This window comes from Geotrypetes seraphini, chromosome 5, assembly GCF_902459505.1.
Source record: "Geotrypetes seraphini chromosome 5, aGeoSer1.1, whole genome shotgun sequence".
Classification (NCBI taxonomy): domain Eukaryota; kingdom Metazoa; phylum Chordata; class Amphibia; order Gymnophiona; family Dermophiidae; genus Geotrypetes; species Geotrypetes seraphini.
The window spans coordinates 151,534,040-151,561,006 of NC_047088.1; the positions used below are offsets into that span (position 1 = coordinate 151,534,040).

The 26,967-nt window shown below is 48.8% G+C and overlaps 1 protein-coding gene across 1 annotated transcript in view; it reads right to left on the minus strand.

Annotated features, from left to right (window-relative positions):
• NOP58 (NOP58 ribonucleoprotein) overlaps nt 1–26,967 on the minus strand; it is a 182,315-nt gene that overhangs the window by 102,071 nt on the left and 53,277 nt on the right. Inside the window, exons 7-8 of the mRNA XM_033947006.1 lie at nt 6,569–6,703; nt 5,857–6,002 (exon numbers count right to left, since the gene is read on the minus strand). Of these exons, the coding sequence (XP_033802897.1) occupies nt 5,857–6,002; nt 6,569–6,703 (281 nt within the window). The remainder of the gene's footprint in view (nt 1–5,856; nt 6,003–6,568; nt 6,704–26,967) is intronic.

Genomic DNA, 26,967 nt, shown 5'->3' on the forward strand with positions numbered 1-26,967 from the left:
TCCAGCACCGCACCTATGAATTGAAGAGACTGCGACGGCCTCAACTGAGACTTTGGAAAGTTTATCTCGAACCCGAGAGTTTGCAGGAAGGCAATAGACTGTCGGGTCGCTGAGATAACCCCCTCCCTGGTCGGGGCTTTGATGAGCCAATCGTCCAGGTAAGGGAACACATGGAGTCCACGTGACCTGAGGGCTGCTGCAACCACCACCATGCACTTCGTGAATACTCGTGGGGACGCAGCCAGGCCGAAGGGCAGTACCCTGTACTGGAGGTGGAGGTCCCCCACCTGGAATCGTAAGAATCTTCGACAGGCGGGGTGCACCGGAACATGGGTGTATGCTTCCTTCAGGTCGAGGGAGCACATCCAGTCCCCTTCCCCCAAGAGGGGGTACAAAGCCGGGAGAGATAGCATTCGAAACTTCTCCCGGGCCAGGAATTTGTTGAGCTTCCTGAGGTCCAGTATGGGGCGTAGGTCCCCGGTCTTTTTTGGGACCAAAAAGTAGCGGGAGTAAAACCCCGTACCCCACTGGTCCTTGGGGACCGGCTCGACCGCCCGAAGCTTCAAGAGGGCTTTGGCTTCGGTTATAAGGGTCGGTAGCTGCGAACGGTTGCAGGGGACTAAACTTGGGGGACTGTCCGGCGGCGAGGACACAAAGTTGAGCGAGTAGCCCTCGGAGACGATCCGGAGCACCCAAGCGTCTGAGGTAATCCCGGTCCATGCCTCCCGGAAGGACCGAAGACGGCCCCCGATAGGAAGGGGTTCCTGTGAAAGTGCGGAGGGGAACCCGCCCCGTCCGCTCAGCCCGTCAAAAGGAAGGCGCGGGCTTAGGAGGGCCCTGCGCCTGGGCTTGGGTTTGTCCCCCTCTGCCTCGCTGAGACGGACGTCTCGGAGGCGGTCTCGAGAAAGCCGGGGTCGACTTCTGAGGGTATCGGCGCGGCGGAGGCCGAAAGGGTTTCTGCGGCGGGGGCCTAGGTTTGGGGCGGACCAGGGATGCTAGAGAGCGCTCCTGTTCCGACAAGCGTTTGGTCGCCGCATCCAATGACTCGTCGAATAACTCGGACCCCACACAAGGCAAGTCTGCCAGGCGTTCCTGCAGGTTTGGGTCCATGTCGAGGGTGCGAAGCCAGGCCAAGCGGCGCATGGCCACCGCGAGGGCCGACACCCTCGAAACCAGCTCAAAGGCGTCGTACACTGCGTGGAATAGGTACAACCGCAATTGAGACAGGTTGGACATAAACTTATCGAATCCTGCTCTTTGGGAGTCCGGTAACGAGTTTCGATATTGAGGAAGGTCCTTCACCATACCACGCAAATAGGAGGAAAAGGTGAAGGCGTAATTTAGAACCCTGGTGGCCATCAGGGAATTTGAATAGAGGCGACGGCCAAACTTGTCCAGGGTCCGCCCCTCCCTGCCTGGTGGAACCGCCGCAGAAACCCGTGAGGGCTGTGATTTTTTAAGAGCAGACTCCACCAGAAGAGACTGGTGTGAGAGCTGCGCCTTATCGAACCCTTTAGGGGGAATCGTCCTATACTTCGATTCCATTTTTGAAGGCACAGACGTGACTGTAAGAGGGTTTGACAAGTTATTCAGCCAGGTTTGCAGAAGGACACTGTTGAGAGGGAGTCTAGGCACCTCCCTAGGAAGAGTGGGGAGGTCCTGTTCCTCCAAAAATTCTTTGGAATACCGAGAGCCTACCATCAGGTCAATCCCCAGGGCTTGGGCCATGTCCTGAACGAAGGATGAAAATGAGGACGGCCTAGCCTGGGGAGACGGGGTTCTCGACCGCCCCACCGAGGAGAGGGGGGAGGCCTCATGGGAATAATGAGGATCCCTAACCGATCCCGAATCCCAGGATCCCCTCTCGAGGGCCCTCGAGGGGGAAGGGGAAGTTATCCTCCTCGCAGAGCCCTTGGGTGAGGACCCAGGGGTTCGTGGGACACTCTCCCGTTTCCTCGGCGAGGCGGCCCGGGAAGACTTCCCATGAGGTGAGCGGAGGAGCCTCGGGTTGTCGAGGCGCAACTCCGACACCTGCAGCGCCTCGCCCCCGAACGACGAGGGGCGGTCGCGCCGAGGCGAGCCTTGGGGTCGCTTAGACTTCCTCGATCGACGCCCCGTCCGAGGTCGCGTCGAGGGCGAGGCGTGTCTGGAAGACCCGGAGGAAGAGGAGGAAAGACGGCGCACTCTGCGCAACTTTTCCTTGGGCCTTACACTCCGCTCAGGGGGTTCCCCCGAGGTCGAGGTCCGGGGCGGGGCCGAGACCGAGGTGAACGGGGCCACCGTACCCGAGACCGAGGTCGCCGAGGTCGGGGCTCCCGAGGGAGCCGAGGCCGGGGCCTCCGAGACCGAAGGCGCCCCGGCCGAGGTCGAGGCCGCCGGAACCGCAGCACGCTGCAACACTTCCAGGGCTCCCGACAGCTCCGATGAGATCAGAGCTCGGAGGAGATCCTGGAAGGCCGGAATCCCCACGAAGGTGGGGAGTTCCGAGTCCGGGGCACACTCCCTGGAGGGCGACCTCGGTCTCGAGTATTCCCTCGGGGTGTGCGGAGTCGAGGTCCGATGCGGGGCCGGGGTCGACCCACCCGCCTTGGCCTGACTCGAGGATGGCTTCTTTGCTGAAGGGGATGGAACAGAGGACTTACCCGAAGCTTGCTTCACTGACGACGCCTTCGAGGAAGAGGGCCGAGGCGAGGCCGAGGCCCCCGAGGACGCCGAGGCCGAGGTCAAGGCCGGGGCCGAAGCCGAGGCCGACGTCGAGGCCTTAGGTGCGTCGACGGCGAACAATTCGGCCATTCTTGCCTTACGGCGACGGAGGGCCCTGTTTTGGAAGGTAGCACAGCGATCACACGAGTCTGTCGGATGTTCGGGCCCAAGACAGACAATGCACCACCGGTGAGGGTCGGTGATGGAAAGCAACCTTTCACACCGGCTGCACTTTTTGAATCCCGTAACAGGACGGGACATCCACGAAGGAAAAGAAGAAGGCCGGGAACGTACCGACGTCCCGCGGCCACGGATTCCGGGAGCCCCCGGAGTCCGAGGAAAAACGAAAGACTTTTTTTTTTTTTTTTTTGAAAGGAACCGAAAAGAAAAACAGCACCGCGAACTAATTCGAAGGGAAAACAAACTAAACGCGGCAGCTAGAAGGCAAAAACACTGGAGCTCAGATCCACAGGGCTTTCTTGCTCTGCGGAAAAATTTGAACTGAGGACCACGAGGTGGGATGCGCCCTCTAGTGGGCGAGAAGGCATGCACATGCGTGGTGCAGTGTGCAAACTTGAAACTTCAATCAAGTTTGCTTGAAAAGCTGTCCGCGCCGGGGCTCCGTAGATGTCGTCACCCACATGTGAGAATATCATGCCTGCTTGTCCTGGGATAACTTTAAGTTCATATGAGTTTAACTGCTACACTTGTTGTAACATGCAAAAATGAATAAAGAATTTTAAAAAAAAAAAAAATCACCAAAATTCACCCCTTCTTCTCTGAGCACACTACCAGGACACTTGTCCATGCTCTTGTACCCTCACACTTAGATTACTGCAATCTATTTCTAACTGGTCTCTCGCAGTGTCGCCTCTCTCCTTTATAATCTGTGCAAAACTCTGCTGTAAGACTCATCTTCTACCAACCTCCCTACGCTCATGTCACCCCTCTCCTTAAGTCACTTCACTTGCTCCCTATCCGCCATCACATACAGTTCAAGCTCCTATTGCTGACCTACAACTGTGTTCATTCTGCTGCCCCTCAATCTCTCTCTTCTCTCCTTATACACCTCCCAGAGAACTCCTTTCCTCAGATAAACCGCTCTGAGTTGTACCTTTCTCCTCCACTGCCAATTCCAGACTTCGTTCCTTTCATCTAGCTGCCCCCTATGCCTGGAATAAATTACCTGAGTTTGTTCGCCAAGTCCCTTCACTTGTTTAAAAGCAGACTGAAACCCCACCTTTTTGATATAGCCTTTAATCCTTAACCCTACTCCTCTGCCCACCATCCAACCAGCTGATTAACCATTCTCTTAACGTATCCATGACATTCTGTTTGTCTGTCTTGGCAGTTTAACTCTTTCGAGCAGGGACTGTTTTCTTCTTTGTGACTCTGTACAGTGCTGCATAGAAATAATTAATAGTAATAGTACTCCAGGCACTGAGTTGGGACCAAATGGTTCTTTATAAAATGAACTATCCATCCCAGGTCGTGCAAAAGATAGACCACAGACCTCACAACTGGCTCTTCCACTTTAGACGGTTCCCTGACCAGTCAGTTGTACAAGTATGGGTAGTTCCACCTTGTGGAGATGAGAAGCAACTACCACCATCACCTTGGTAAAGGTGCATGGCACCGTTACAAGGCCAAAGGGTAGTGTGGAGAACTGGAAATGCTATTTCAAGACATGGAACTAGAGAATGAAATGGGGACAAATTTTTTCCCATCCCTGCGGGAGCTCATTTTCTTGTCCCTGCCCTATTCCTGCAAGCTCGATCCTCATCTGCACAAGCCTCAAACACTTTAAAATCATAAATGTTTGAGGCTTGTGTGGTTAAGGCAGAGCTTACAGGAATGGGGCAAGGACAGAGACAGCGACAAAACTCGCAGGGATGGGATGAGGAAATTGAGTTCCTGCAGGGACAGAGAAAAAATTGTAACTGTGTCATTCTCTACATGGAACTTCAAGTACCTCCTGTGAGCCTGGAGAAAATGGGAATATGCAGATAGGCCTCCATCAAAACCCAGGGAGACTAGGAATTCTCCCGGCGCTACTGCCGAAATGACCGAACATACAGTCTTCCATGTGGAAACGATGCACTTTCAGTGATGCACTAATGGACTTGAGATCTAGGATTGGTCTTCAATCTTCTGAGCCTTTCTTGGGCACTATAAAGTAAATGGGAGTATCTGCCCGAGATTGATTCTCTGTCCGGCACTGACTCTATGGCTCGAATATCCAAGAGCCTTTTTACTATTGTTCAGACTCCAATTGCTTTTTCTGGATGACCAGTCGGAGAATCTATGAATAGGTCCAGGAGCATGTAACAGAACTCAATCTTGTAGCCCTCGCAAATGATTTCTAGTACCCAGCAAACCGAGTTTATTTGTACCAAGACCCTCCAGAAAACGGACAACCTGCCCCTATATGGGAGGGAGGGGGTGTGTGGCCACAGACCTGGTGTCATTGGGCTTTATTGGAGGCTGGAGATGGTCGAGAACTAGAGGCTTGCAGTCATCTGACCCCGCCAAACCGAGATTCTCGGCGAGAGGGAGAATTAGAAGTCCTTGAGCATGCGCAGATGCATGCTCAAGGCAGGCAGAAGCCGGAAGATCTTCTAGGCACCGGCATGATCTGTGCCTGCGTGCCAGTGCCAGATGTGTGTGTGTGTGTAAGTTTAAGTTTTTCCGGCAGAGGGGGGGGGGGAACGTATCAAAGCGAGTTTCCATTATTTCCTATGGGGAAACTCGCTTTGATAAACGAGCATTTTGGATTAAGAGCATGCTCCTGGAATGGATTATGCTCGTAATCCAAGGTATCACTGTAATATAATGTTATTACATTAACAAGAGTGAGTTAAGAAGTCTGGAGAACACGTTTGTATGCGTCAGAGGACAGGAAAATGCCTATTGTACCTGAAAAAGGCATATGCTAAACCCAAATCTCAAATTTCATTTAGTGCCTTCAATTTTGGATTGCCAAAACAGCAACAGATGAAGTGCACTTAGTATCTGTACTGGGGAAGTAACACTTGCCTCAAACACCAAACAGCAGCATCAAAAGCATCTGATCTGTCCAAACATACAATTTTGAGGAGTGGTGCATCAGTTGCTTCTAAGTAAGAGGTGGACTCATTGTGTTGTGCACTTTACCTGATCACAGAGATGCAGGATGTTTAAGATGTCCTCTTCAGATACTTCAGTTCCCATGGAGATTTCCGAGGCAACCTTTACTTCCTCTTCTACTTCTTCAGGCAGAAGCTCTGAGAGATCAAATGTTGAGAAGTTCCTCCTGTCCCCTGCATATGGAAAAACAGCAAGGTACCAAGTCCAGTCAGAAGATGGTCAGAAAACAAGGAAGACCAGGAATAGCTGAGCAATAGTGAAAGTGGCCACCTCACATTTTTTCTACTAAACAAATGTAAGGAAACAGAATAAGCTTACTTCCAAGTGCTGGGATTTCTCAGTGCAATAATGTATATGGAAAAAGTTCTGAAGCCACAAAGACACTTTAATGAGACAGCATAATAAGCATCCTTTTATCAAAAACCCCTTAACTCGCCCCTGCTGCTTTCAAGTTTAAGGACACTGAACTTTGGTCTGCAGGTACCTCTCTCAATCTGACACTCCAAGTTTTATACATATGCTGCTTCAAGACGAATAAATGTTCGAAGAATTCTTCCCCAGACCCAATCAGACAGCACAGGAATGAAGCATCACCAGATGGTTTCTAGTGGACACTACATCTTGCTATTTCAAGTATGTATGATATTCTGCAATCCAGCGCTAACTCCTCCCTCCCCACTCCAAATACCATGAAAACAAAATTTCTTCCAATCTCTTCTCTTCAAACCCTGTTACTCACCAACTCTGCGCACACACTTGCAGTACACAAGGTTGTCAGTGATTATTTTGCCCAGTTCAGGAAAGTGCCAGCCATACCATTCCCTACAGCGCATGATGTAATTGTTAAGCTCCTTGTCCAGATCATCTAGGAGGGCTGCAACAGGCAGAAAAGGGAAAGGAAAATAATTAACAAAACATCTACCCCCAAAAGTCTACATAAAGTTACATTACAAACGCTGCAACCTCGTGCACTAATCACAAATTATGCTCCAGACCAACTTTCTTAACTCAAATCCCTGTGTTTTGGCATGAAAAGGAGTATTCAGCCTCTTCTTTGGTTAAAAGTAGAGAATGACATGAGGACAAATTTTTCCCCATCCCTGAGGGAACTCTTTTTTCCATCCTGTCGAGTTCTTTTCCTGTCCCTGCCCCATTCCTGCAAGCTCTGTCCTCATCTGCACAAGCCTCAAACACTTTAAAATCATAAGTATTTGAGGCTTGTGTAGTTAAGGCACAGCTTATAGGAATGGGGCAGGGGCAGGGACAAAACTCACGGGGACAGGACGGAGAAATTGAGTTCCTGAGGGGACAGGGACAAATTTGTCCCTGTGTCATTCTCTAGTTAAAAAGACAGCACCATGCAGGCCAATCTCTAAGGAAACCAAACTGTAGCACACTGACCAAGTCAGAAGCATTTTGATTTAAATGGACATAAGCATTCATCCTTGCTCTTCAGCTACAGAACAAGAGGCTAGAAAAGGAGCATTCATTTGATTTTTAAAAAGTTAAGATTTCAAGTATTTTGTGAGACTTGCAGTCAATTTCATAAACTGAACAAATTTCAATCTTAATATGTGCAAATTACATTTAAACTAGGGATTAAAACTAATAATGTCATCTGTTTATTTATCATACTCTTATGAACACATTTGTCTTTAGTGGGAAATAATTTTTATTGAACACGCCAGAAAAAGACAATGAATACCTCCCCACCAAAGTCCCCCACCTCCCCCCCCCAAAAAAAAAAAAAAAAAAAAAAGAAAACACAGCAAAGACTCAAACCAAGGTAAACAAAACAGACAAAAACAAATAAAAAAATAAATAAATAAAAAATTGATATACTAAGCTGAGGAAAGCCCCCCTCATGGTGACACATTTATCTTTATATAAGACTTTTTGCTTTCCTTCGCATAGTTTTCCCTTTTTTGATATTATTACTCTGTCCTTTGGGGGTTCTTTCCCTCTTAATTTTGTAAACTAATTCCAGCCCAGGCCTGAGAAATGCTAAGTCCACCATCAATGACAGGATTTCACTGAAGAAAGTAAAGTGTTGAATGTGGTTATAGTATAGCCAAAGCTGAATGTGGTGTACTGAGGCCTAAGATCTCTTTGAATAGGCCTATCTCTGGCCTCAGCTGGGTCTCAGAAAAGCAGACATCAAAGTAGCTGGTTTAATAGCTACAGAATAGATATGAAGACACAGGAACCATGCTTCTGTCAAATACCCCATAACTCTTGCAGAACTCCAAAACTGAATTTTTCCTTTATTGAAAATTAGTCAAGTGCAGGAAGAAAATTATGCAATAGCAGTACCTAGATGGGAAAAATATTAACTGACAACAGTGCAATTTATATCTCAAAAATCCTTTTCTTTCCAATTTCTTTTTCATTCTTAAAGACCAAAGAAGTATTTAAATCTTAGGAGAGTTCCTCTGATTGCATCAATCCCACCATCACGAATGTGTATAAACCAGGGGCTGCTCACTTGATCATCAAAACTTCATGTACTCCTTATACTTAGAAAACAAGGTCACATCATAGACAGCTGCAGAACAGATCTTCAGGTCATTAGTGAGATGCCAACTACTACCTCATAACCAATTCTAGATGCTGTACCTCCAGGCAATCTAGAGAAAGACTACCAAAATGGTACAGGGTCTATGTCAAAAATGGCCTATATTAGTGATTTTCACTATGGGCTCCTTTTATCAAGCCACGCTAGCGGGGTTAGTGTGTCTTACATTTCATCACGTGCTAACCCCCGCGGCTGGCTAAAAAACTAACGCCTGCTCAGTGCAGGCGTTAGTGGCTAGCGCGGCAGGCGGTTTAACACGCAGTATTACACATGTTAAACCTCTAGAGCAGCTTGATAAAAGGACCCCTATATATTTTAAATGGGAGCCATAATGTCAAAATCAGGACATGTGCTGGATAAGGTTGACGGTACCCAAAATATTCAGGGGTCCCTTTCTAATTATATAGCCAGTGCACTCAGAGCAAGAGCAATATGAAGAGCAATATGTTTCAACAAAATGAAGTTTAATTCTACAGACTCTTTCCCTCAGCCCATCTTATCTCCCCCAATTCAGAACTACCCGCCCCCCATACCCTTTTCTAGTCAGTCAAATCCCTTATCCTGCCCTCAATCCCTCCAAGCTGCATCTCCCCTTGGCTTGTTTGATCTCTGACTTTTTCCAGAGTCTTGCTGCAGACACTACCTTTGGGACAACTATTTTGTATTCTTCAGGGAAGAAAAGGGTACATCAAGGAAGATAAACAAATTGCAGACAAACTAAACTCCTTCTTTGCGTCCGTCTTTACGGAGGAGGATACCACAAAAATACCAGAAGCAGTGAAATTGTTTAGGGGAGTAATAGATGACAGCCTCACCACAGTTGAAGTGGAGTTGGACCAGATATACTACCAGATTGACAAACTCAAAAGTGACAAATCCCCTGGACCAGATGGAATTCACCCGAGAGTCTTAAAGGAATTGAAGGTTGAAATCGGAGAATTATTGCAAAAACTTGCCAATCTGACGATCAGAACTGGACAGATACCGGATGACTGGAAGATAGCGAATGTCATGCCAATTTTCAAAAAAGGATCTAGAGGAGAACCGGGCAACTACAGACCTGTGAGCCTAACGTCTGTCCCTGGAAAGATGGTCGAAGCACTGATCAAGGATAGCATAGTCCGGCACTTGGATACACACGACTTGCTGAAACCCAGTCAACATGGGTTCAGGAAAGGGAAATCATGTTTAACGAATTTACTTCAATTTTATGAGACCGTGAACAAGCAAATTGATAGTGAATGCCGGTGGACATAATATATTTGGACTTCCAGAAAGCGTTCGACAAAGTTCCACATGAAAGACTTCTCAGGAAACTACAAAGCCATGGAATTGAGGGAGATATACAAAGGTGGATAGGCAAATGGCTGAAAAACAGAAAGCAGAGAGTGGGCATAAATGGGAAGTACTCAGACTGGGAGGAGGTGACTAGTGGTGTGCCCCAGGGCTCGGTACTTGGGCCGATCCTATTTAATATTTATATCAATGACCTGGAAGACGGAATATCCAGTGAGATCATTAAGTTTGCAGACGACACAAAGCTATGCTGGGCAATCAGATCGCAGGAGGATATCGAGGAAGTCCAGAGCGACTTGTATCGGTTAGAGAAATGGGCAGAGCAATGGCAGATGAAGTTCAACGTGGAGAAATGCAAAGTAATGCATTTAGGTAATAAGAATAAGGAACACGAGTATAGAATGTCAGGCGCAACTCTGGGTAAGAGCGAACAAGAAAAGGACCTGGGTGTACTGATAGATAGGACCCTGAAGCCATCGGCACAATGCGCGGCAGCGGCAAAGAAAGCAAACAGAATGTTAGGCATGATAAAGAAAGGAATCACGAGTAGATCGAAGAAAGTCATAATGCTGCTTTATAGAGCAATGGTCAGACCACACTTGGAATACTGTGTCCAACATTGGTCTCCCAACCTAAAGAAAGATATAAAACTACTGGAGAAGGTTCAGAGATGAGCAACGAAGCTAATAAGAGGTATGGAGAACTTGGAATATGAGGAACGACTCAAGAAACTGGGACTGTTCTCCCTTGAGAAGAGGAGGCTGCTAGGGGACATGATCGAGACGTTCAAAATACTGAAAGGCATCAATAAAATAGAGCAGGAAAATAAATTATTTACATTGTCCAACGTGTCACGGACAAGAGGACATGGTTTGAAGCTAAGGGGGGACAAGTCCAGGACAAATGTCAGGAAGTTCTGCTTCACGCAGCGAGTGGTGGACGCCTGGAATGCTCTCCCAAAGGAGGTTATTAAGGAATCCACTGTGTTAGGATTCAAAGGCAAATTAGATGCGCATCTCCTTACGAGAGGCATAGAGGGTTATGGGTGACTAAAACTACATCAGGTATATACCTGATAGGGCCTCCGCGTGTGCGGATCGCCGGACTAGATGGACCATGGGTCTGATCCGGAGATGGCAGTTCTTATGTTCTTATGATCTGCCTGGTGTCCAAACTTCTTCACTGCTTATATAGTCTTGCAAGAGTAGTATGGGAATTTGTAAGCCTCATTACTCAAACTCACTAAGAACTACAGGAGACAGAATGCCTTTGCACAAGGTGGAGGGGGGATATGAATTAAAGAGTAGAGAAATAGGGAGTCACATAGGATCAAGAGAACATAAGAATTGCCACTGCTGGGTCAGACCAATGGTCCATCATGCCCAGGAGTTCGCTCACGCGGTGGCTCTCTGGTCTCAGACCAGCTCCATAGCCAAGACTAGCCCTATCTGCGTATGTCCTTGTTCAGCAGGAACTTGTCTAACTTTGTCTTGAATCCCTAGAGGGTGTTTTCCCCTATGACAGACTCCGGAAGATTGTTCCAGTTTTCTACCACTCTCTGGGTGAAGAACTTTCTTACGTTTGTACAGAATCTATCCCCTTTCAGAAGAGTCAAGGAAGCAGCCGAGTAGCAGGAGAGGGCAGAGGCAGCAGACTTGGACCAGGAAGAGGAGAGGTAGGAATGGGCAGCGGTGAGAGTTAGCTCCGCCCACCTGCGTCACCACCCGCGTCAGCGCCCGGACTTCCCCCTTAAGAGAAAGGAGGGGCCGCGGTGCGCAGAAGAGTCAAGGAAGCAGCCGAGTAGCAGGAGAGGGCAGAGGCAGCAGACTTGGACCAGGAAGAGGAGAGGTAGCCGGGAGAGAGGACAGCGGCGAGGAACGGGCAGCGGCGAGAGTTAGCTCTGCCCACCCGTGTCACCAGCCGCGTCAGCGCCCGGACTTCCCCCTTAAGAGAAAGGGGGGCCAACGGCCCGCGGCCGTTCGGCGCGCGGCAAAGGTGAGCGGCAAAGGCGAGCGGCAAAGGCGCTCGCCTTAGCGAGAGCGCCTTTACGAAGGGCCTTGAGAAGGGTCGAGCAAGACAGCCAAGGACTCCAGAACACCAGGTAAGGAAGAAGCGAACACGCATGTAAGGAGAGAGCATGCACAAGAAGAAAACACACAACAAGACACACACAAGAAAGAAGCAGCAGGCTCCGGGGACAAGAAAGAGTCCCAAGGGAGGATAAAAGACACACCAAGACAAAAAGCAGCAGAAGAAGTAGACAGGAAAGAGCCAAGCACAGGAGGGAGCACAGCACCCGCCCACATAAAGACATAAGACAAGGGAGACAGCATCTAGTGGACTGCAAAGAAAGAGAAATGGAAGCAGCAGGAACCCGGAGGAGCTTCCTAGTGTACTGCACGGAGTGTCATATGTATGACTACCTTCCCTCGGGAAGGCAGGCATACATATGCAGTCGGTGTCAGGAACTGGAAAGCCTGAAGAAGGAAGTTGGTCGACTGCAGTGCAAGGTTCAAGAGCTGGAGGGGCTCCACATCTTGGAAGCACCTTTCAAGACAACTGAAAACCCCGCAAGAGAAAGCCACATCGAGGAACAAGTAAGGGAGCTCAAAAGATTCATCGAGGAGGCCTACAGGCAGGCAGAAGAGCAGGAAAATCAGCAGCGCTGGAGCGAGGAAGCTACGTCTACAAGAAATGGAGGACAGGGGCCAACAGATGGAAGACAGGATCCAACAGACGCCGAGGATGAAGGACCACATGAAAGATTCAAGCAAGCAGAGAGGGCGAAGACTGGCGGGTACCCCGGAAGAGAAGTACTGAACCACACCGAGGATACAGACTTGAGACCAGTGAGGAAGCTGAAGAAGGAGAAATCTGCAGTCGTCGTGGGAGACTCAATCCTGAGAGAAGTGGACAGTCACGTAGCAGGAGGGAGAGAAGATCGGCTAGTGACCTGTCTCCCAGGAGCAAGAACAAAGGACATCACCGACAGAATCGAGAGGATCCTGGATGGCACAGAAACAGAAGAGACGGCAGTGATAATCCACGTGGGAACAAATGATGTCAACAGAAGAAACTACAGCAGGACTACGCTAACTGAACAGTTCAAGACCCTAGGAAGGAAACTGAAGCTGAGGACACAGAAGGTAGCATTCTCAGAGATTCTGCCAGTACCGAGGGCAGACGTGAAGAGGCAGACCGAGCTACAAGCAATAAATGCATGGTTGAGGAGATGGTGCGAAGAAGAAGGATTCCTTTTTGTGAGGAACTGGACAACTTTTTTGGGGAAGAACAAGCTCTTCAGGAGGGACGGACTACACCTGAGTAAGGCAGGAACGAGGCTGCTAGCAAACAACATCAAGAGAGGAATCGAGCAGGCTTTAAACTGAGAAGAAGGGGAAAGCCGATAGTCGACCCGACGTCGACGGTTCGGACAAGAGTATCCAAAGAAGATACTGAGCGGGAAATAGGCTGGGAACAAGCAAGAGACGAACAACAGAAACTGTCAACCAACAAGAAGGGCAAACATATAAAATTAGAGGAACGGGAGAGATTGGGAAATCAGGTTGCAGACGAAAAAGATGCACAAAAAAATGAGGAAGAAAGGATCATAAATTAGGGACTGGCAGCTCAGATAGGGGATGGCAAGAGGAGCAACACACATGTAAAACCAGCCGAGAAAAGAAAAGACCAGGACTTAAATTGCTTGTACGCAAATGCAAGGAGCCTAAAGTCCAAAAAGCACAGTTACTTACCGTAACAGGTGTTATCCAGGGACAGCAGGCAGATATTCTTTACGCATGGGTGACGTCACCGACGGAGCCCTCGGTACGGACCTTTTTAACTAGAAAGTTCTAGTTGGCCGCACCGCGCGTGCGCGAGTGCCTTCCCGCCCGACGGAGGAGTGCGTGGTCCCCAGTTAAGATAAGCCAGCTAAGAAGCCAACCCGGGGAGGAGGGTGGGACGTAAGAATATCTGCCTGCTGTCCCTGGATAACACCTGTTACGGTAAGTAACTGTGCTTTATCCCAGGACAAGCAGGCAGCATATTCTTTATGCATGGGTGACCTCCAAGCTAACAAAGAGGGAGGAGGGATGGTTGGCCATTAGGAAAATAAATTCTGAAGCACAGATTGGCCGAAGTGCCCATCCCGTCTGGAGAAAGTATCCAGACAGTAGTGAGTAGTGAATGTGTGAACTGAGGACCAGGTGGCAGCCTTGCAGATTTCCTCAATGGGTGTGGAACGGAGGAAAGCCATAGAAGCGGCCATAGCTCTCACCCTGTGGGCCGTGACAGCACCGTCCAGTGACAGACCGGCCCGAGCATAACAGAACGCGATGCAAGCTGCAAGCCAGTTGGATAGCGTCCGTTTAGAGACCGGTTGACCTAAACGATTAGGGTTGAAGGTCAGGAAGAGCTGAGGGGACAAGCGGTGAGCCCTTGTACGATCAAGATAGTAAGCCAGGGCACGCTTGCAATCAAGACTGTGTAAGGCCTGTTCCCCAGGATGTGAATGAGGTTTCGGGAAAAAGACAGGCAACACAATGGACTGGTTGAGGTGAAAAGCCGAGACTACCTTGGGAAGGAATTTAGGATGGGTACGCAGAACCACCTTGTCATGGTGAAAAACAGTGAACGGTGGATCGGCGACCAGTGCATGCATCTCACTAACCCTCCTGGCAGAGGTGATGGCAATGAGGAAAAGCACCTTCCATGTTAGAAGTTTGAGCGAAGTTGTGGCAAGAGGCTCAAAAGGAGGTTTCATGAGGGCTGATAAAACCACATTCAGGTCCCAGACGACCGGCGGAGGCTTTAGAGGTGGTTTGACATTGAAGAGGCCCCTCATGAATCGGGAAACCAGAGGATGAGCCGTGAGAGGTTTTCCGAGGATAGGTTCATGAAACGCAGTGATGGCACTGAGGTGGACTCTGATTGAAGTAGACTTGAGGCCCGCATTGGACAGGGAGAGCAAGTAGTCCAGGACAGTTTCCACCGCTAAAGAGGTGGGATTGTGATGATGACGGAGGCACCAAGAGGAGAACCTGGTCCACTTCTGATGGTAACATTGGAGGGTGGCCGGTTTCCTGGAGGCGTCCAAAATGAGACGGACAGGTTGAGATAGATTTCCTGGAGAGGTCAGGCCGAGAGAAACCAAGCTGTCAGGTGGAGCGAAGACAGATTGGGATGCAGTAGAGACTGACGTTGTTGCGTAAGTAGAGTAGGAAACACAGGAAGAGGAATGGGCTCCCTGACGCTGAGCTGAAGCAGGAGAGGAAACCAGTGTTGGCGAGGCCACCGAGGAGCGATGAGAATCATGGTGGCTCCGTCCCTGCGGAGTTTGGATAAAGTCCGCAACATCAGAGGCAGTGGAGGAAAGGCAGAGAGGAACTGATCCGTCCAGTCGAGCAGGAATGCATCCGGGGCCAGACGGTGAGGAGAGAAGAGTCTGGAACAGAACTGGGGCAGCTGATGGTTGTGAGGAGCTGCAAATAGGTCCATCTGCGGAGTGCCCCAGCGAGCAAAGATGGAGTGGAGCGTGGGAGGATCCAAAGTCCACTCGTGAGGTTGAAGGATGCGGCTGAGATTGTCGGCCAAGGAGTTCTGTTCACCCTGGATGTAGACAGCCTTGAGGAAGAGACTGCGGGCCGTGGCCCAGGTCCAAATGCGGAGAGCCTCCTGACAAAGGAGGCGAGACCCGGTGCCGCCTTGCTTGTTTATGTAGTACATGGCGACTTGATTGTCCGTGCACAGGAGAAGAACCTGAGGGCAGAGAAGGTGCTGGAAGGCCTTGAGAGCGTAGAACATGGCTCTCAGTTCTAGGAAATTGATATGATGAAGACGCTCCTGCGGGGTCCAAAGACCTTGGGTGCGTAGATCTCCCAGGTGAGCTCCCCATGCATAAGGGGAGGCATCCGTGGTGATGATCATGGAATGAGGGGGCAGATGAAAAAGAAGGCCCCTGGAAAGATTGGAGGAGTTCAACCACCATTGTAGAGATTGCTGAAGAGACGATGTCACAGAGATGGGATGAGAAAGAGGATCCGTGGTCTGTGACCATTGGTTGGCTAGAGTCCACTGAGGTGTCCTGAGGTGGAGTCGAGCCAGAGGAAGTACATGGACCGTCGAGGCCATGTGGCCCAAGAGGACCATCATCTCTCGAGCAGGGATGGTTTGATGAAGGAGCACCTGACGACAAAGGTGGAGCAGAGTTCGGTGACGGTCGGAGGGGAGAAACGCCCTCATTAGTGTGGTGTCGAGAACTGCTCCAATGAACTGAAGGTGCTGTGTGGGAAGTAGATGCGACTTGGGGTAGTTGATCTCGAACCCCAGAAGATGAAGGAGAGAGATGGTATGATGAGTGGCTTGTAGCACAAGTGGAGACATAGGTGCTTTTACAAGCCAATCGTCCAAGTAGGGAAACACCTGGAGGTTGTGAGACCTGAGGAAGGCCGCTACCACAATGAGGCATTTGGTGAACACCCTGGGTGATGAAGCGAGGCCAAAAGGTAGCACTTTGTACTGATAATGGCGGTGGTGCACCTGGAATCGCAGGTAGCGACGTGAGGTCGGATTGATTGGGATGTGAGTGTAGGCCTCTTTGAGGTCCAGGGAACATAGCCAGTCGTGCTGAGAGAGCAGAGGGTAAAGCGTGGCAAGGGAGAGCATTCTGAATTTCTCCCTGACTAGACACTTGTTGAGGTCCCTGAGATCTAGAATGGGACGGAGGTCTCCAGTCTTCTTGGGAACTAGGAAGTAGCGGGAGGCACTTCTTCGATGGCATTGAGAAGAAGGAGGGATTGGACCTCCCTCAGGAGGAGGGGGGTTTGAGTTGAATGAGAAGCAGACTCTACGGGAGGATTGTCTGGTGGAAGAGTCTGGAAATTGAGAGAGTAGCCGTGGTGGATGATGTTGAGGACCCACTGGTCCGATGTGATGACCTCCCAACGGCTGAGGAAGATGTGGAGCCTGCCTCCGATTGGCTGAGGAAGAGGCAATGAAGGTGGAAGACTGGCTATGCCCTGGAGAGAAGAGTCAAAAGGGCTGAGATGGTTTGGCAGGAGGAAGAGGCTTGGCAGGTTGATTGGACTGGGCACGAGCCTGGGTGTGCTGGTGCTGACGGGGCCGCCTAGGTTGCTGTGAAGGTGGATTGAGCGGCCTAGCGGAGAACCTGCGCTGATATGAGGCCTGTGGTCTGTAAGGACGAGCAGGTGGAGCCTTTTTCTTAGGTTTTATGAGAGTGTCCCATCTGGTCTCATGAGCTGAGAGTTTCTGCGTGGTTGTATCCAGGGACTCTCCAAATAGTTCATCCCCAAGACAGGGAGCGTTGGCTAGTCGGTCTTGATGGTTGATATCCAAATCAGAGACCCTGAGCCAGGCCAGGCGGCGCATAGCCACAGCAATGGCAGATGCACGGGAGGTGAGCTCAAAGGAATCATATATAGAGCGCACCATAAATTTTCTCAGTTGGAGCAGGCTGGAGATATGCTGTTGGAATAGTGGGACCTTGTGTTCCGGCAGGTACTTCTGCATGGCGGAGAGTTGGAGAACCAGATGTTTCAGGTAGAATGAAAAATGAAATGAGTAGTTGTTGGCCCTGTTGGCAAGCATGGCATTCTGGTAGAGTCGCTTGCCAAACTTGTCCATAGTTTTGCCCTCTCTGCCAGGAGGGGTGGAGGCATAAACACTAGAGCCCTGAGTCTTTTTTAAGGTGGACTCCACCAGGAGAGATTCATGGGGCAGCTGGGGTTTATCAAATCCAGGGATTGGTATGACCCTGTAAAGGCTATCCAGTTTACGGGGGGCCCCAGGGACAGTAAGTGGGTTCTCCCAATTTTTATAAAAAGTTTCCCGTAGGATGTCATGTACGGGCAACTTCAGGAACTCTTTGGGAGGTTGATCAAAGTCTAATGCCTCTAGGAAAGCTTGTGATTTCTTAGAGTCAGACTCTAGAGGCAAAGACAAAGCCCCCGACAACTCTCTGAGGAATTTAGAAAAAGAAGATTGCTCAGGCTTAGATGTGGTATCGGGGGCCGAAGGCTCCTCGTCTGACGACGATGCGTCCTCCTCGGTACCGGGAGGGGATTCTTCCCATAGGTCCGGGTCTCTGACATCAGTATGTGCGTGCCGAGAGACCGGAGTGGAAGGCTCGGTATGGTGAGTCTTAGACAGAGACTTGCCCGAGCGTACCGAGACAGTACCGGGGGATGAAGACCTGTGTCTGTCTCGGTCCCGGGAAGAACGGTGCCGGTCAGGGTCACGGGAAGACCGGTGCCCTGTCCGGTCCCGAGGAGGATCGACCGTCGCCAAGGCGTGACTCTCGGCATGAGTGTGGAGATGTGACGCCGAAAGAATGGGCATGGACGAGTCCAAAGGTACCGATGGAGTGGATACCGGTTGGACGGTGCGGGGCTCGGGCCGGTCTGGTACCGAAAGCAGCGGTGCCAAGATGGAGGGCAAGAGCTGCTGAAGTTGCTGTTGGAGTTGTTCCTGCAACTTGTCTTGGAGGATGGCCGCGATGCGGTCATCCAGGGGTGGCACCGGAACCACTTTTTTCTCTTTTGGTTCCATGGGTGCCGCTCTACGCCCCGGCGATGAGGAGGCCGATGACGAGGCACTCACCGATATCGGGGCGGAACGTTTTTTGGGTCGGCGTGGAGCCGAAAGGGCCAGTGTCGCCACCGAGGTGGGAGGGCGCTCAAGGGTGGAAGGCTTCTTAGCCGGCTTACCTGGCGCCGGTGGCGCCGATGACGGATCAGGCGGTGTCGAAGTGGCCGGTGCCGATTTTGACGGTGCCGCAGGTGAAGAAGTCGAGTCCATAGCCGGGCCGGTGCCGAAAAGTATATTTTGCTGGATTTGACGATTCTTCAAAGTGCGTTTTTTAAGAGTGGCACAGCGGGTGCAGGAGTCCGCCCGATGCTCCGGTCCCAAACACTGCAAACACCAATTGTGTTGGTCAGTGAGGGAGATCGGGCGTGCACACCGCTGGCACTTCTTAAAACCGGGCTGCGGGGGCATGAATGGGAACACGGCCTCCGCAAAATCGAACCCGGAGGCCTGGATAGTGACAACAGGCCCCGCTGGGGCAGGAACGAAAAATAAGGAAAAAAGTAAAGTTTTTTTTTTTTTTTTAAACTGAAAAGAAAAAAGCACCCGAAGGTGAATAAAACGAAAAATAACGCGAGCGGGAAGGCAAAAAAGAGAATTTCAACGACCGTTGAAAAAACACACGTCTTCTTCGCTCCGCGGAAACGAGAAAACTGGGGACCACGCACTCCTCCGTCGGGCGGGAAGGCACTCGCGCACGCGCGGTGCGGCCAACTAGAACTTTCTAGTTTAAAAAGGTCCGTACCGAGGGTTCCGTCGGTGACGTCACCCATGCGTAAAGAATATGCTGCTTGCTTGTCCTGGGATAATGGGAGAATTAGAAGTCATAGCCAAAAAAGGAGACCTAGACATCATTGGAATCACGGAAACATGGTGGAACGAGGATAACCAATGGGACGTAGCACTGCCAGGGTACAAACTCTATAGAAGAGACAGGGCCCACAAGAAGGGGGGAGGAATAGCACTATACATAAAAGACACCATTCCCTTGTCCGGAGTGGATATAGAACCAAAGGCGGAAGGATTGGAGTCATTATGGGTTAAATTACTGGGAAAAAATGGCCTTGACATAAGATTGGGTCTATACTATCGTCCACCTGGACAAACGGAAGCAAACGACAAAGATCTGGCAGCAGAATTGAGGTGGGAAGGCAACAACAGGAACGTGACAGTAATGGGAGACTTTAACTACCCCGGGATAAACTGGAATATTGGAAACTCGAACTGTGCGAGGGAAACAGAATTCTTAGAGTCTGTGAGGGACTGCTTTATGGATCAGCTTGTCAAAGAACCAACAAGAGGTAATGCCACTCTTGATCTAATCCTCAACGGAATAGGAGGACCTGCAAAAGAAGTGGAAGTAGTAGGACCACTAGGAAACAGCGATCACAATATGATTCAGTACAAATTAGGAGTAGGTACAGCAAAAGGGAAGAGAACCACGGTGACAACGTTCAACTTTAAGAAAGGGAACTATGATGCTATGAGAGCAATGGTAAGAAAAAAACTCAGAAATAGCTCAAGGAAAGGAGAAACTGTAGAGCAAGCCTGGTCTCTATTCAAGGACACAGTACAAGAAGCACAACATGTATACATCCCCAGATTTAGAAAAGGGTGCAAAAAAAACCGAACAAAAGACCCCGCATGGATAAACAATGAGGTGAAGAAAGCGATAGGAGACAAGAAAAATTCATTCCGGAAATGGAAAAAGGACCAAACTGGAGAAAACTGGAAGGAACACAGAAAACGCCAAAAAGAATGTCATCAAGTGGTTAGGAGGGCGAAAAGAGAATACGAAGAGAGGCTGGCCAGGGAGGCAAAAAACTTCAAATCGTTCTTCAGATATGTTAAAGGGAAGCAACCGGCAAGGGAGGAAGTAGGACCGTTGGATGATGGAGACAAAAAGGGAGTGATAAAGGAGCAAGAAGAGGTAGCCGACAGGTTAAACAAATTCTTCTCGTCAGTCTTCACAAGCGAGGACAAATCCACTGTACCAGAACCCGACATGATCTTCCATGGTGATCAAGAAGAAAAACTGTCAACAATAGAGGTGAGCCATGAAGATGTCCTCCAACAGATAGATAGATTGAAAAGCGACAAATCACCAGGCCCGGACGGAATCCACCCTAGGGTACTAAAAGAATTAAGAAATGAGATAGCGGGAATACTCAAACGAGTTTGCAACCTATCCTTGAAAACTGGGGAGATCCCGGAGGACTGGAAGATAGCAAATGTTACACCTATATTTAAAAAGGGGTCAAGAGGAGACCCGGGAAACTACAGGCCGGTAAGTTTGACATCGGTTCCGGGCAAGATGGTAGAAGCACTGATAAAGGACAGCATCTGTGAGCACATCGAAAAACATGGGCTGATGAAAGCGAGCCAACATGGCTTCTGCAAAGGAAAATCGTGCCAAACAAATTTACTGCACTTCTTCGAGGGGGTGAACAGCCAGTTGGACAAAGGGGAACCCATAGACATCATTTACCTCGACTTCCAAAAGGCTTTTGACAAGGTACCCCATGAGCGGCTACTTAGGAAGCTGTGGAACCACGGGGTGGAAGGGGACGTACACAGATGGGTCAAACACTGGTTGGCAGGCAGAAGACAGAGGGTTGGAGTAAAGGGTCACTACTCGGGCTGGAGGAAGGTCACGAGCGGAGTTCCGCAGGGGTCTGTACTGGGACCGCTGCTGTTTAATGTATTTATTAATGACCTGGAAACGGGGACGAAATGTGAAGTTATAAAATTTGCGGATGACACTAAACTCTGTAGAAGGGTTAGAACTACGGAAGAGTGTGAGGACCTACAAAGGGACCTAAACAAACTGGAGGAGTGGGCGAATAAATGGCTGATGAACTTCAATGTAGGGAAATGTAAGGTCATGCATATAGGGAGAAAGAACCCGATGTTCAGCTACCAAATGGGGGGATTAGTATTAGAGAGAAGTAACCTTGAAAGAGATTTGGGTGTACTGGTGGATACAACAATGAAGTCAACGGCACAATGTGCAGCAGCCGCGAAGAAGGCAAACAGAATGTTGGGTATTATTAAGAAGGAGTGTGTGGCGCAGTGGTTGGATCTACAGCCTCAGCACCCTGGGGTTGTGGGTTCAAACCCCGCGCTGCTCCTTGTGACCCTGGGCAAGTCACTCAGTCCTCCATAGCCCCAGGTACATTAGCTAGATTGTGAGCCCACCGGGACAGATAGGGAAAATGCTTGAGTACCTGATTGTAAAACCGCTTAGATAACCTTGATAGGCGGTATATAAAATCCTAATAAAACTTGAAAACTTGAAACTTGAAGGGTATTATGACCAGAACAAAAGAAGTCATCCTGCCGTTATATCGGGCAATGGTGCGCCCGCACCTGGAGTACTGTGTTCAGTATTGGTCACCGTACCTTAAGAAGGATATGGTAACACTTGAGAGGGTCCAGAGGAGAGCGACACGAATAATTAAGAGCATGGAAAACCTCTCATACACTGAAAGATTGGAGAGACTGGGGCTCTTCTCCCTGGAAAAGCAGAGACTCAGAGGAGATATGACAGAGACCTACAAGATCATGAAGGGCATAGAGAAAGTAGAGAGGGACAGATTCTTCAAACTTTCAAAACATATAAGAACAAGAGGGCATTCGGAAAAATTGGAAGGGGACAGATTCAAAACAAATGCTAGGAAGTTTTTCTTTACCCAGCGTGTGGTGGACACCTGGAATGCACTTCCAGAGGATGTAATAGGACAGAGTACGGTACTGGATTTCAACAAAGGATTGGACGATTTCCTGCTGGAAAAAGGGATAGAGGGGTATAGATAGGGAGCTACTGCGCAGGTCCTGGACCTGTTGGGCCGCCGCGTGAGCGAACTGCTGGGCACGATGGACCTCGGGTCTGACCCAGTGGAGGCATTGCTTATGTTCTAACTTTAGAGAGTGTCCTCTTGTTCTCCCTACCTTGGAGAGGTGAACAACCTGTTCTTATCTACCAGTACCTTGAATGTTTCGATCATGTCCCCTCTCAATCTCCTCTGGTCGAGGGAGAAGAGCCCTGTTTCTCTAATCTTTCGCTGTACGATAGTTCTTCCAACCCCTTAACCATCCTAGTCGCTCTTCTCTGGACCCTTTCAAGTAGTACTGTGTCCTTTTTCATGTACGGCGACTAGTGCTGGACGCAGTACTACAGGTGAGGGTGCACCATGGCCCGATACAGCGCCATATTAACCTTCTCAGATATGTTTGTGACTCTGTTCTTTATCATTCCTAGCATTCTGTTCGCCCTTTTCGCCACCGCTGCACATTGCGTGGTCGGCTTCATCGATCAGAACTCCCAAGTCCCTTTCCTGGGAGGTCTCTCCAAGTACCGCCCCGGACATCCTGTATTCATGCATGAGATTTTTGTTACCAACATGCATCACCTTACACTTATCCACGTTAAACCTCCTATGCCATGTCTATGCCCATTCCTCGAGCCTGATTATGTCATGTTGCAGATCTTCACAGTCCCCCTGCGTCTTCACTACTCTGAATAACTTCGTATCATCTGCAAATTTAATCACGTCGCTCGTGTTCCTATGTCCAGATCGTTTATAAAGATGTTGAAGAGCACAGGTCCAAGCACTGAGCCCTGCGGCACCCCACTGGTGATGCTCTTCCAGTCTGAGTATTGTCCATTTACCTCCACTCTCTATTTCCTATGCTCCAGCCAGTTTCTAATCCACGTGAGTATTTCACCCTCAATTCCATGGCTCGCAATTTTCCGAAGTAGTCGTTCATGCAGAACCTTGTCAAACACCTTAAGAAAATCCAGATATAGAATGTCGACTGGGTCGCCCTTTCTATCTGCCTGTTCACTCCCTCAAAGAAGTGCAACAAGTTTGTCAGACAAGATCTATCTTTGCTGAAACTGTGCTGGCTGGTCCTCATCAGACTGTGTCCGTCAAGGTGATCAATGATGTGGTCCTTTATCAGCGCCTCTACCATCTTTCCTGATACCGAGGTCAGACTTACTGGCATGTAGTTTCCCGGGTCTCCCCTCGAACCTTTTTTGAAGATCGGCGTAACATTAGCCACCTTCCAGTCCTCCGGAATCTTTCCCGTTTTGATCGACAGATTGGCTATTAGTTGAAGCAGTTCAGCTATGGCCCCTTTCAGTTCCTTGATGACCCTTGGATGGATGCCATCCGGTCCCGGGGATTTATTGCTCTTGAGCCTATCAATCTGCCTGCATACCTCTTCTAAGCTGACCGTTAACCCTGTCAGTTTCCCGTTTTCACTTCCAGCATATAGCCTGAAGGGTTCTGGTATGCTGTGTATATCCTCTTCGGTAAATAATAATAATAACAGTTTATATACTGCAGGACCATGAAGTTCTATGCGGTTTACAATGACTAGAAAGATGCTACAAATTGAGAGGAACTTACATAGTTGGAGATTAGTGGCTAACAGTTTAAGGGATCAGCTGTTATGGGAGAGATTGAGATGAGAGATTGTGATGGGAGAGATTATGCAGATCCGCTACCTAGGTACTTCAAGAACAGGTGTGTTTTTAGGTGTTTCCTAAATTCACCATAGTTATTTGCATGTATAATTAGTTTTTCCAGGTCTTTGCCCCATAATGCTGCTTGATAAGAGAGAAGATGTTGTGTCTTTTAAATTTGCTTCCTCTAACTGATGGGGAGAAGAACTTCAGATGTGTATTTCTCTTATGTCTATTGGTTGAGAAGGAGAAAAGGTCAGTTATATATTTAAGGGCTAAACCGGATAGTACCTTAAAGCAAAAACATCCCAGCTTGAACTTCGTACATGCCTCTATCGGCAACCAGTGTAGGAGTCGGTAGGAAGGGGTTATGTGATCGGACTTCTTCAACCCAAAGATCAACCTGACCGCCGCATTCTGCACCAGTTGCAGTCTCTGCATGTTCTTCTGGGAGATTGCCAGATGGGCAAAGTTACAATAATCGAGATGGCTTAGTATTAGGGATTGTACCAGAATTCTGAATCATGAAGTGTCAAAGTATGCTATAATGGACCTAAGCTTCCAGAGAGTAAAAAAAACCCTTTCTGACTAGGGAGTCCACTTGGTCTTTCATGGTTAAGCCTTGGTCCAGTATTACCCCCAAAACCTTCATTGTAGGTTGAATAGGGTAGCTGAGTTTGTTGATGCATAGTGATGTTGTAGTGACAAGTGGGTGTGGTGAGGCTACGAAGAATTTAGTTTTTTCTGAATTAAGCTTCAGTCTGAATTCTGTTGTCCATTGTTCCATTCTGTTGCCATGGGGGTAGCTTCAGAGAGAGAAGTAGTGAATGGGATAATGATTGTAAAGTCGTCTGTGTAACTGAATAATTTTATACCCCGCTGGGCCAGTTGCGCGCTTAGTGATGACATGTAAACATTGAAGAGCAGTGGGGATAGTGGTGACCCCTGTGGAACACCAGATGGGTTTCTCCAGGTATTAGAGAGGTTGTAATGAAACCTACTTGATAGGTACGGGACATAAGGAAACCTCGGAACCAGTCAAATACCTCTCCTCTGATGTCAATTGCGTCTAAGCATTGTAACAATTTCTCATGATCCACCAAGTCAAAGGCCGAACTCGTCAAATTGCATGATCAGGGCGTTATGGCCCTTGCTAAATAAGGAGCGTAAGTAATCCAGGGTCGCAGCAATCACTGTCTCGGTGCTAAACAGAGGTCTGAAGCCAGATTGGGTTTCATGTAAAAGAGAGAATTGATCAAGGTAATCCATCAATTGGGTATGTACCAGACCTTCCATGATTTTTACAAAACTTGGAATGGATGCTACTGGTCTATAGTTGGTTACCGATGCTAAAGATTGTTTACGATTTTTTTTGGAATTGGGGTAATTTTTAATAAATACAGACGCAAAAAACATGTTCAGTCTGTCTGCGATTGCTTTGTCCTACTTTAGCGCTCCCTTTGTTCCTTGATCATCCAACGGTCCCACCGCTTCCTTCGAAGGTCGTTTCCCTTTAATATAGTGAAAGAACGGCTTGAAGTTTTTCGCCTCCTTGGCTATTTTTTCCTTGTAGTCTCTTTTGGCCCCTTTTACCGCCTTATGGCACCTGCGTTGATGTTTGTGCTTATTCCAATTTTCGTCTGTTTTTGATCTTTTCCATTCCTTAAATGAGGTTTTTTTGTCGCTGATCGCTTCCTTAACCTCTACAGTGAGCCACGCCGGTTCTTTATTTTTTTTCCTCTTTAATCCCTTGTTGATACGCGGTATATATAGATTTTGTGCCTCGGTTACTGCATCCTTAAAAAGAGACCAAGCTTACTCTAGCATCCTTAAAGTGTTTATCCTCTTTTTAATCTTCTTCCCCACCATCCGTCTCATCCCTTCGTAATTCCCTTTTCGGAAGTTTAGCGCCGTGGCCGTCATTCTGGAACGATGTTTCGCCCCTGTTTCAAGGTTGAAGCGGATCATATTGTGATTGCTGTTTCCCAGCGTCCCCTCTACTTCTATATCCTGTGCCAGTCCTTGCAGCCCATTTAGAATTAAGTCCAGAATTGCGTTTCCTCTCGTTTTCCTTGACTAGTTGTTCAAGGAAGCAATCGCCTACTGTTTCCAGGAACTTGGTCTCTCTAGCACAGCCAGAGGTGCCGAGGTTCCATTCTATTCCCGTATAGTTGAAGTCGCCCATGATAACTGCGTTGCCTCCCTTGCAGTTGCGTTTAATCTCATCCATCATTTCTCCATCAATTTCTTCGGACTGCCCTGGGGGTCGGTAGTAGATGCATATCCTCGCTTCTGGTCCATTTGTTCCTGGAATTTTGACCCATACAGACTCTAACTTATCCATCTGTTGTGGCATGTTCTCTTTAGTAGATTCATTTCCCTCTTTGATGTATATGGCAATGCCTCCTCCTTTTTGTGTCACTCTATCTCTGTGGTATAGTTTGTATCCCGGTAGCACCGTGTCCCAGACATTTTCATCAGTCCACCATGTTTCCGTGATGCCGATGATGTCAATGTTGTCCCTTTGTGCCACAGCTTCTAATTCACCCATCTTATTTCTAAGGCTCCTTGCATTTGTGTACATACACTTGAGTTTGCAGCCTGTTCCTTTCTTTCATGTCTTTCCCTCTTATGTCCCTTTCGATTTGTCTTGTCTGTGATCTGGCGAGTCATCCCCTCCATCTTCCTGTACGGCATCCTCTGGGTATACCAGTTCCCGAATCATTGACTCTCTCTCTAGGTCAACTGTCGGCTTTCCCCTTCTTCCTAGTTTAAAAGCTTCTCAACTTCTCTCTTGATATTGTTTGCAAGTAGTTTTGTTCTGTCTCTGCTGAGGTGGAGTCCATCCTTCCTGTATAGCTTGCTCTTCCCCCAGAACGTCGTCCAGTTGCGCATTAAGTGGAATCCTTCTTCCTCACACCAGCGCCGCATCCACACATTGACTGCTTGCAGTGCCATCTGTCTCTTCTCATCTGCCCTGGGTACCGGTAGGATTTCCGAGAATGCTATCCTCTGCGTTCTGGTCTTTAGCTTCCTTTCTAGTGTCCGGAACTGGTCCTTCAGGATCTGTCACTGGCCCACAAGACTTGCAATGAATAACAATGACCTCGATGACCTAAGGAAAAAATTTGGTTTTACCTGCTAATTTTATTTCCTTCAGTCCAATCCAGAGGCCCTTCCACTTCATTTA